The 12,326-nt window shown below is 36.7% G+C and overlaps 1 protein-coding gene across 1 annotated transcript in view; it reads left to right on the plus strand.

The window, feature by feature from the left end:
* The first annotated feature begins 6,724 nt into the window (after nt 1–6,724).
* Nucleotides 6,725–12,326, plus strand: part of LOC137650779 (uncharacterized) — an 8,919-nt gene continuing 3,317 nt past the window's right edge. Inside the window, exons 1-2 of the mRNA XM_068383934.1 lie at nt 6,725–7,521; nt 7,762–8,719. Of these exons, the coding sequence (XP_068240035.1) occupies nt 6,725–7,521; nt 7,762–8,719 (1,755 nt within the window). The remainder of the gene's footprint in view (nt 7,522–7,761; nt 8,720–12,326) is intronic.

The raw sequence follows: 12,326 nt of genomic DNA on the forward strand, positions 1-12,326 counted from the left end.
CTAACACTCTCATAGAATGCTAATTTGCCCATATTGTGCAGTCATGCCAAACTGTGAGCATTCTGCAGAATCTCGTGAAGGTCAATACCATGTGCACAGACTTATGCATAAATACATACATACATACATACATACATATATGTGTATGTATAAGTGTTAGTTGTTGTGTTGGTGTCTGTGAATCCAGCGGTCAAAGATTTTAATTCATGAGCAAAATGACTTGACGTCCAATACTCAAACTAGATTTCGTGGTAATTTGTTTATATTCTGAAAATTCTAAAGAGGGAGAGACATAATGAACTGTTTTACCGAAGATTTTAACCAAACCCATTTGTCTGCTTTGACACTAACTGGGGAGAGAGGGAGAGATGCGTGGCAGATTCCCTTTAATGTGAGACTCCTTCTTCGTGGAAAGCATACGAACAGGAGAAAAATGGTAAGTCAATGCATACGATGTGAGAAGGCAAATTCGGGGCTGAATATTCAGCAAAAAGTGAGAAAGTTTCCCCGGAGGAAATATCCGAAACAAGAATTTACAATCAAAGACACGTGTGTACATAAGAGTTCAAGTTCCTGCATTTACAAATTACGATTCTAATAGAAGTTTGCCAATTTAAAAGTTTCTACTAAAAATAGAGGAGGAATCTTTATCTTGGTTTCACGTTGATCCCAAACGAAGGTAACAGCAAGAGGAGAGGAAACATTAAGTTGGATAAGAAAAGTAATTTATTTAACAAAGATAAATATATATACCACCAACTTTAAAATCATTCATATTTACAATTGTTTCATCTATAAATTGCCATTTGTTATCAGAGCCTTCTTTTGTTATTTCTGTTCCACAATGAGGAATTCTTGAGTAAGCCAGACTTTTAATTTTTAAGCCCTCGGATTTATGTAAACGGTTAGCCTATATCATCCCGTGTACTAAATGCTTTTTATGATCAGCACCTATTGATATGTTTATACTTTATATATATATATATATATATATATATATATATATATATATATATATATATATATGTATATATATATATATATATATATACATATATATATATATATATATATATATATATATATATATATATAATTATATACATATATATATATATATATATATATATATATATATATATATATATATATATATATGTATATATATATATATATATATATATATATATATATATATATATATATATATATGAATTCTTACAAAGCTGGTCTAATGTAGAGTAAATATTTTATTTATGTATTTCATATGTGTATTTAAGAGGTGACTAGCCAGTTCATAAGGTGAGTTCCTCTCATGTAGGTAAAAGTCTTGTAGGTAAATTACGTGAGACTTTTGTAGTTAATTTCATTGAATTCTTTATTCAAGTCAGTTTGTATAAATTTACGTTATTTTTAAGAAATAACTTTTTATTTCATGTATTATGTTACAAAGTCTTACGTAAACTCGATTAAGTATGCAGTAAGAACCCTACGACGTATGAACGAGGGATTATGTATTATGGTTTTATGTTTTCATGAGGTTTTGCATCATATATGCCACGTGCTCTGGAAGGTTTTTGAAAACCACAGAGTTAGATTTTATCTTTTTTTTAATGTTTGAGGACGGGGGTAGGCGGAGCTGCTGAGAGAGAGAGTTGCCTTGCAAGCAAAGTTCGTTCCCCTGAATTTTCATCTAGTTGGTAACTTTGTTGTCGCTAGGTGCCGGCCCCAAGCCACGAGAATGATCTATTTAGAAGGATCTAGAATAACTAAGTCAATATATATGTGCCCCTAGGGATGCATTGGGCAGAAGGGGAAACAGCGTGTCCTTTCTCTCTCAAGTGCCACGAGTGTGTCCTTTCCAAAGTGTAAAGTTTAAATACAACATATATCGTAAGTTGTGGGTTTTAATATTGAAGACATTGAAGGTGATTTTAATTTATTGTGTCATTATACATGCTAGGGTTATATAAATTTTTGTAACTGGCCCTGTGCAAGTAAGATACGTGAAGTCTATTTATTTTGGCTTCACTTCGTGTGAGCTAAAATTGTAAGTTTGGCAATTACTTTATATAATTTCTTTAAGTTTAATCCTTAAGAGTGTTAAAGGATATCTATTTTCATTAGTTATCAAGACTAAAGTATGTAAAATTTAATTTCCAGTTAAACAAGTGATTATATAATTTTCAGATTATAAACATTCTTTTTGTCTTAATCTAAGTTTTGCTCAGACTTAATATTTCGAGTGATTTATTTTTTTATGTAAATTCTTTGTGTTGTAATTTTTATGGAGTATATTTATTTTTGTAAAGAGTTTATTATTTCGATCACCAGTGTTTATTTCAGTACTGTCTCGTATCCCTTTTAAGAATCGAGGTAAGAGGCTGTTTTGAATAGTTCTTAATAATAATAATCCAGTTTTATTTTGAGTGTACCTAAGAGACCTTTGGATATTCAGTGTTTTTATATATTGCTGTCTGGGAGTTATATAATTTTCTCAGAGTTCGGGTATTTTTCAAATATAACAGATTTATGTAAAATCAAACAGGTGAGTTTGGTCTAGCCTAAGAATAAATATTTTATTCATGAACTTCATTTTTATATTTAAGAGAAGTATAGCCTGCTCGTAGGGTGAGTTCCACTCATGTAGGTTTAAGCAATTTTTGTATATTACCTGAGATTTTTCAGTATATATAAATTTACGTTATTTTTAAGAATTAACTTTTTATTTCACATAGTTGTGTTACGTCTTATATAATCTCATTTAGGTATGCGGTATGACACACACATAAGATATGAACACAAGGGATTATGTCATTTTTGTTTCCACGTGGTTAGTAAGTGCATGAAAATTCTAGAATTAGATTTACTCTTTTTTTTAATTAGTACGAGAGGAAGGTGGGCGGAGTTAGCTGGAAGAGAGTTGCCTTGCAAGAAAGGTTAGTACCCCTTCTTCAAATTACCACGTTAGCAACCTTATGCCGCTAGAGTCCTGACCCCCACGCTACGAGAATGATCTAATAGAAATTTCTAGACAAATTAAGTCAATATATATGGACCCTAGGAATAGATAAGCAGCAGAACATACCCAGCCTATCCCTGTGAAAGAGCGAACGTCCGCCTGCCTTCTCTCCTCTCAAGTGTGTGGCTTCTCAAACGTGAAAAGTGATTTTTATCCAACATATATGGTGTATAGTGTTGTTCAAACATTGGAGAATATCTCCTTTTGTAAGGATCAAATGCTCCAATAAAAGGCAACTGAAGTCGTAAAATCAGGTAGTTATTTTCCTCCTGTGTGAAATAATACACAATGTAATCAGTCGGTGAAATAATTCGAAAGGAATGAGTTGTATGACTGAGTTTCCGGACGACCTGTTACAGGATGAAGTAAGAAATATTAGATTTTCTTTTGTATTGCTGTTACTTAGAAAAAATTGACAAATGAGAAAAATTAAAGAAGAAATATGGGATTGCATCATACAAGAAATAGCAATGAATTCTCACGAATTACTCCCAACTTTCTTCTTTTGTTCTATTTACTGTATTGCCATGATTATTACTGTAGCATCCACAAATATCAGCCAAACCTAGAAACAAAAACAAATATATATATATATATATATATATATATATATATATATATATATATATATATATATATATATATATATATATATATATGTCACAAATCAATATATCTGCGTATATATTTATATATCAGCCTTGTATTATATTAATGTAGAAGGATTTTGTGTTATCATAAGCATTTTATTTTTGTTTATTGTTATAAATACTGTTTATACACGGTCTTATTCTACAGTTTATTTCTGCATATATATTTATATATCAGCCCTGTATTATATTGATGTACAATGATTTTTGTATATCATCATAAGCATTTTATTTAGTTTGTTATAATTATTGTTTATGCACTGTCTTATTCTATCGTTTTTCATGTTAAAGTAGTTAACTGTTGTTTACTGAAAATAATGAGAGTAAAACTTGTGTGCTTGTTCTATTGTTACTAGCTAACGCTAGTTTCTTTATTTTAATTTGTAATATGTACATTAAGTCCTTCACAACAGATGTCGCCCCGCTATTCATGGATACATATTTATGGTTATAGAATTTGTGCTTTTGCGGAGTCCTTGGAAACGAGCCGAGGCGACATCCAAACCTTTGTTTTAGGGAGAGACAACCAGTGGGTGCTTCTAACGCACGTGTTATAAAGGGATTTCTCTCTCTCCCAGTTTAAGACTGGAAGTGCGAGGGGGTTATTATTATTATACTGTGAACTATTATATTACTTAAGAAGTTTTGCTCAGTAGAGCGTGATTGACAAGTGTATGCTGCGGTTTGTGATTTATATATTGAAGAGTTAATAAAAGCTATACTAGAATAGCGAAATTAAGCAGAATAGTCTTATTTTATTTTCACACCTGCCAATTACTGAACCTGAATGTGACAAGTGGCGACCCTGCCAGGATTGGCAACAGTGAAAAATATAAAGGCTGGAAGTTGAAGTCATGGAAACCTTCAAAGAATATCTTGCATTGGCAAAGGACTACGGACTGGACGACGAGAAGGCCATTGAGTTTGCCGAGCACAGGGTTCAAGCAGAAGAAAAGAATCTTGAGAGAGAAGAGAGACTGAGAAGGTATGACGCCGAGCGTGGGAAGGCTTTGGCCGAATTAGAAGAGAGGGAGCGGGAGCGACGACATGCACTAGAAGAGAGGGAGCGGGAGCGACGACATGAACTAGAAATAAAGAAACTTGAACTAGAGGCAGCACGACACCATGTAGAGGCACCAACAGTGATCAATAACCACTCTCCTAAAGCAAAAATCCCAAACCTCCCGGAGTTTGTGGATGGTAAGGATGAGCTTGACAGCTACTTGTTAAGGTTTGAGAGGTATGCTAACACACACAAGTGGGACAGGTCAACGTGGGCCTCGTCTCTTAGTGCTCTTTTGACAGGGAATGCCCTTCTAGTCTATGGTCGGCTCTCTGACGATGATGCAAAGGACTATGAAATTTTGAAGAAAGCGCTCTTCAGAAGATACGACCTTACTGAGGAAGGATTCCGTAAAAAGTTCCGGAACACGCCCCCAGAAGAAGGAGAGAGCCCTGCACAGTTCATTGTCAAGCTCAAGAACTTCCTCAAGAAGTGGATGGAACAAGCTGGTGCTTATGAGACTTTTGCTGAGCTCCAACAGCTGGTGATCAAGGAACAGTTCATCAATGCTGTCTAAAATGCACTGGAAGTTCATTTGAAGGAAAAAGCCCCTGCTAATCTGGATGACCTGGCAAAGGCAGCAGAGCAGTACCTCACAGCGCATGGAACTGAGCTCTATAAGGAGGCCAAGGTAGCTAAAATGCCTGTGTATCGACCACCTAAGCAGACAGGACCAAGTGCTTTTGAGAATCCTTGGCATGCGCCCAATGAGCAAGTCAAAGGGACTTCAGCTAGAGATGTAAGGTGCTACAAATGCAACCAGCTCGGCCACATAGCATCGAAGTGTCACCTCTCAGATCAGTCAAGGGGTCCTAGAAATGACAAGAAGTGTATGTTCTGTGATAAATTTGGTCATGATCTCCCTGAATGCAGGAAATTGAAGACCATCAAAACCGCTTATTTGGATGTTGAGAAAAGTGTTGAAGAGGCACAGACACCAGTGGCACAAGTCTCGTCCTTCTGTTCAATCAGTGCCCCTCCTCCAGAAATGGATGTAGCAAAGATAGATGCTTGCATCAAGGAAGGAAAGCTTTTCCTTGAGAATGGTTTTGCAGTCCCTTGTATGAATGCTTGTGTTCCAAGCAATGAAGACTCTATGCCAGTGACAAAAGGTCGGGTAGGATCCCACATTGTTCAGGTGTTGCGTGACTCTGGATGTAGTAGTGTGGTAATCAAACAAAAGTTTGTTGATCCTGATCTTTACACTGGAACCTTAGTGCTGGTCAGGCTTGCTGACAACTCCTTCCGGAGAGCTCCATTGGCTAAAATCCACATCAACACTCCATACCTGATTGGAGAAGTGGATGCAGTTTGTCTTCCTGACGCCCCCTATGATCTTCTAATTGGAAACGTCCCATGTGCAAGACCAGCTGAAGACCCTGACACAGCGTGGCAGGACACCTGTGACCAGGAGACCTGTGCAGTGGCAACAAGGGCACAAGCAATGCGAGAGGGTAAGAGACCCTCTCCACTGGTAGTGCCAGGCAGTAACCTGTACAAAGAAGTCGATAGGGATGAAGTTTGTCGACTACAGAAGAAAGATGACACACTGAAGAAGTTTTGGACCTCTAAAGAAGAGAGAAAAGGAAGGCAAGTAATCCGATTTGAAACCAGGAAACTGTTATTGTACAGGACATTTGTTCATCCAGACATCAACCATGGGAATCCAGTCTCCCAAGTTATGGTTCCTAAACCACTGAGAACACAAGTCCTGACATTAGCTCATGAATCTACCTTAGGGGGCCACCTGTGTGCTAAGAAGACAAAGGAGAAGATCCTCAAGAGTTCTACTGGCCTGGAATGGGTGCAGATATAACGAGGTTCTGCAGATCTTGTGACATCTGCCAGAAGACAATCAGTAAAGGTAGGGTGACAAAAGTACCTCTTGAGAAACTACCAATCATTGATACTCCATTCAAGAGGGTATCTGTGGATATAATTGGTAAGATACACCCACCATCTGAGAAGGGACACCAGTTTATCCTCACTATGATGGACCATGCCAGTAGGTATCCTGATGCAGTGCCCTTGAAGAACATTGACTCAGAATCAGTTGCAGAAGCTTTGGTAGATATGTTTAGCAGGGTAGGGGTGCCTGAAAAAATATTAAGTGATCTTGGAACACAGTTTACCTCTGACTGCATGAAGGAAGTAGCTAGACTCCTCAGCATGCGACAACTTACAACTACTCCATACCATCCAATGTGTAATGGATTGGTGGAAAAGTTCAATGGAACTCTAAAGCAAATGCTGAAAAAGTTATGTCAAGAGAAGCCTAATCAGTGGCACCGGTATATCAATGCTGTGTTGTTTGCTTACAGAGAAGTTCCTCAAGAGTCGACAGGATTCTCCCCCTTTGAGATACTATATGGAAGATCTGTAAGAGGGCCAATGCAGATTTTGAGGGAACTATGGACAAAACACATTGAAGAGCCAGAAGTCAAGAGTAGCTATCAATATGTCTTTGAGCTCAGGGAAAAAATGGAAGAGACCATGAAATTAGCAAATGAAGCACTGAAGTTGGCACAAGGGCGATACAAACATTACTATGATAGGAGATGCAGGCCTCGAAGTCTTCAGGTAGGCGATCAAGTACTGATTCTACTCCCTACGGACAGCAATAAGCTACTCATGCAGTGGAAGGGCCCGTTTAATGTAGAGAATATTGTGGGCAAGAATGATTATGGTATAAACATTCAGGGAAAAGTTAGAACTTTTCATATCAACATGTTGAAGAAGTATCTTCAAAGAGCAAAAGATGTTATCTTAGATACAGCGTGTGCTGTGTTTGACAATGTTAGCAACTCAAGTATAGACATCCATGAGGATGAAGAGTTACTGGAGATAGCACCAACCTCTGGATCAGAAACCATAAAGGATATTATGTTTGGCTTAAACCTTGACCTGCATCAGGAACGTCAAATCAAAGAACTTGTGCGGGAGTATGAAGATATCTTTACGGACATCCCTGGAACGTCAAACAAAGGTGAGCATAAAATAGAACTTACATCGCATGAACCCGTGAGGAGTAAGCCATACCCGGTACCATATGGTGTCAGAGCGTCCCTTAGGAAAGAGATAAAAGATATGCTAGACATGGGTATCATCCAGGAGTCTGCATCACCTTATGCTTCGCCAGTGGTGATGGTAAAGAAATCTGATGGGTCAAATAGAGTATGTATAGACTTTAGAAAACTTAATCGTATTACTATATTTGATCCAGAACCAATGGTTACAGCAGATGATGTTTTTGCCAGGTTATCAGAAAGCAATTTCTTTACAAAGATTGATTTCACCAAGGGCTACTGGCAGATCAAGGTTCGATCAGAAGATGTCCCAAAGACAGCTTTTGTTACTCCTGATGGCCAATATGAATTTCTTAAGATGCCTTTTGGCATGGTTAATGCAGGAGACACATACGTTAAGTGTATGCGAACACTTCTTAAAGGTCTCGATAATGTGGAAAGCTATATAGATGACTTACTGGTACACACAAAGTCATGGTCTGAGCATTTAGAAACCTTGCAAGAGTTATTTCAGCGTATTCAAAATACAAATCTCACAGTTAGGCCAAGCAAGTGTATTTTAGCTTCAGAAACAGTGCAATTCCTGGGGCATGAAATCCAGGGAGGCACTTTGAGTCTTCAGGAAACCAACATTAGTAAAATTCAATCAGCCCCACAACCAAAGACTAAGAAGGAGGTAAGATCGTTTTTAGGACTTACGGGATTTTATCGTGCTTATGTCCCAAACTATGCAACCATTGCTGCTCCGCTATCTGACCTGACAAAGAAGGGGAAAATCAATGTTGTACAGTGGCAGGAGCCTCAAGAGAAAGCATACAACAGTCTGAAGTCTATACTGGTTAATAAACCTGTCCTGCACCTTCCAGACCTAAACAGAAGATTCATCTTGAGAACAGATGCTTCGGACGTGGGACTAGGGGCAGTGTTACTTCAGGAATATGAGGATGGTTTGTTCCCCGTGAGTTTCGCCAGCCGGAAACTGTTGGACAGGGAGCAAAGATACAGCACTATGGAGAAAGAGTGTTTGGCTATTGTGTGGGCTCTGCAGAAATTCAAAATGTATTTGTATGGTGTTGACTTCACGTTACAAACGGATCATCAACCGCTGGCATTTTTGAACAGTTCGAAGTTTACAAATGACAGAATAATGAGATGGGCAATGTTCTTGCAAAATCATCGATTCAGAGTAGAAGCAATAAAAGGTAGTTCAAACGTTGGAGCTGATTTTCTAAGCAGGGTAGTGGGATAATTCTTGTCACAATGCCGGGTTGACTTTGTGATGAGATGTCTATACAGATAATGGTGGCTAAAACTTGATAAATTGAATTGTAATGTTGGGAGTATAAATTTGAAAATTTATACTTAAAAGGGGGGCCTGTGTCACAAATCAATATATCTGCGTATATATTTATATATCAGCCTTGTATTATATTAATGTAGAAGGATTTTGTGTTATCATAAGCATTTTATTTTTGTTTATTGTTATAATTACTGTTTATACACGGTCTTATTCTACAGTTTATTTCTGCATATATATTTATATATCAGCCCTGTATTATATTGATGTACAATGATTTTTGTATATCATCATAAGCATTTTATTTAGTTTGTTATAATTATTGTTTATGCACTGTCTTATTCTATCGTTTTTCATGTTAAAGTAGTTAACTGTTGTTTACTGAAAATAATGAGAGTAAAACTTGTGTGCTTGTTCTATTGTTACTAGCTAACGCTAGTTTCTTTATTTTAATTTGTAATATGTACATTAAGTCCTTCACAACAGATGTCGCCCCGCTATTCATGGATACATATTTATGGTTATAGAATTTGTGCTTTTGCGGAGTCCTTGGAAACGAGCCGAGGCGACATCCAAACCTTTGTTTTAGGGAGAGACAACCAGTGGGTGCTTCTAACGCACGTGTTATAAAGGGATTTCTCTCTCTCCCAGTTTAAGACTGGAAGTGCGAGGGGGTTATTATTATTATACTGTGAACTATTATATTACTTAAGAAGTTTTGCTCAGTAGAGCGTGATTGACAAGTGTATGCTGCGGTTTGTGACTTATATATTGAAGAGTTAATAAAAGCTATACTAGAATAGCGAAATTAAGCAGAATAGTCTTATTTTATTTTCACACCTGCCAATTACTGAACCTGAATGTGACATATATATATATATATATATATATATATATATATATATATATATATATATATATATATATATATATATATATATATATATATATATATATATATATATATATATATGTATGTATGTAAATATCACCCACGAATGGCATTTATTACCGAATTCTATCTTGGGAATATATATCCACTTGGAATTCATTTTATGGTAACAGCTTCTGGCCGGGTGGAGATTCGAACCCCCACCTGTTCGGCTGGAAACTATGCCTGCAGAGACCTTACCGACTGAGCTATCAAGAGAGATAAAAGTTTATGACAAGTCCCCGTACATATTCCTGTCGAATTCAGAAAGCTCTTCATAGACTTGAAATAAAACCATCTCCACCATGATAGCTGAATCGGGAGTTTGCAACACGTTGTTATTTTAATGAACATATATCACAAGCACACGTGATTTCAATCAATGTAAATATCACCCACGAATGGCATTTAATACCGAATTCCATCTTGGGAATATATATTCCCAAGATAGAATTCGGTATTAAATGCCATTTGTGGGTGATATTTACATTGATTGAAATCACATGTGCTTGTGATATATATATATATATATATATATATATATATATATATATATATATATATATATATATATATATATATATATATATATATATATATATATATATATAGTAATTGTGTGCATGTATCTGCATAGAAGCATCTAGATGTAACATCAAATTGAAAAATTTCATAGGAATAATTTTTTCCCTGATCTAATCATCTCTCTCTCTCTCTCTCTCTCTCTCTCTCTCTCTCTCTCTCTGACACACACAAACAAAACAGGCACAGCCCATGTGGGCTCACAGAAAGAACACAAAGTTACCATCTAGAATTCTAGATAGATGAAATACATCTTGCGGATGTAATTTTAAGTCCGTGTTACTAAATTACAAATAACCACAGGGTGTGTATCATGCGTCAGGCTTCTTTCCGTCAAAATATACGTTTATTGGTATACATTGTTCCAGTTTGCGTGAAAGTGACGCGTAGGCGATTGAAGGTTATTATTATTATTATTATTATTATTATTATTATTATTATTATTATTATTATTATTGTTGTTGTTGTTGTTGTTGTTGTTGTGAAAAAAGAGTGACGTAATCAATACAATCGCTTATCGGGGATAAAATAATCTAAATATCAATTTCCAAGTAATCTATCATTACTACGATTAACACGATGAATGCAGACAGGAAATCTTCAGGAAAACTGCGGTTGTCCGCAAAAAGAGTTGAAATAAAGTGACGTCCCGACTTTAGTGGTCCGGAAACAAACTTGAACAGACGTCTTATTGATGTCACATGATGTCATGCAAGAATATCATTCTCTTAGCAAGGAAATTACGTCTCTCTCTCTCTCTCTCTCTCTCTCTCTCTCTCTCTCTCTCTCTCAATGTGGTAATTTCTTTACATTCACTATAGCAAATACATGGAACAGGCTTCCAGCGGATGCAGTAAAGTTTAGTACCAAGTAACACGGTAAACGAAATCAAGAATAAGTTAGACGCGATCATAAAAGCTCTTTAAACGTTCAAACGAAATCGATCTATCCAAGAGCAAATGGAGTCTAGTCTCCCCGGATGAACTAAAAATTCTTTGAGACATCCAAATTCTTTGTAACACTCTCTCTCTCTCTCTCTCTCTCTCTCTCTCTCTCTCTCTCTCTCTCTCTCTCTCTCTCTCTCTCTCAATAAAAGAATAGTAACTTGTTCTATAAAAATAAAGAACAAGTGTCTGGCTCTATATATAAATATACAGTATATACATTTTTTCGGCCAGCCTAGTGACAGGACGTATAACTAAAGGCCTCTCCTCTTTCCTCGGGTAGTGGGAGAGAGCGTAGCTATACCCTGGTGAGGGGGACTTTAGTTAAGAAAGTGGGAGGGGAGGGGAAGAGTTGAATCTGTGTGCGCGGTATGCATGTATGTACATATCTATCTAAATATTTAGCTGTCATTTTGACGGACACGCACACTAGTATTTATGATGATATAGTAGACTAAAACGGATGCGATAGCCAACATCATAACAACCTTTAATAAATTTCTTCTGAATGTTAGAAGAGTTCGCTCCCGTGTTGAAAGGCATTGAATATTTGCTGTTTTGTGGAAATGGTGTTTTACTGAAATTAATTAGAAATTGTAATTACGAAAACAAAGTGTGATTTATGTGGAAAAGAAAGGATGAATTTATTGTGAATGTAGGTCAGGCAGAAATACGTACTGTGTCTCCTATAGAAGAGCTAAATAACGTCCCTGACTGCTGAACGCCAGACTGGGGTTCGAGTCCCGCTCAAACTTGTTAGTTCCATTGGTGGCTGCAACCTCACCATCCTTGGAAGCTAAGGATGGGGTGT

The sequence above is a fragment of the Palaemon carinicauda genome, chromosome 12, assembly GCF_036898095.1.
Source record: "Palaemon carinicauda isolate YSFRI2023 chromosome 12, ASM3689809v2, whole genome shotgun sequence".
In the NCBI taxonomy this organism is placed as follows: Eukaryota; Metazoa; Arthropoda; class Malacostraca; order Decapoda; family Palaemonidae; genus Palaemon; species Palaemon carinicauda.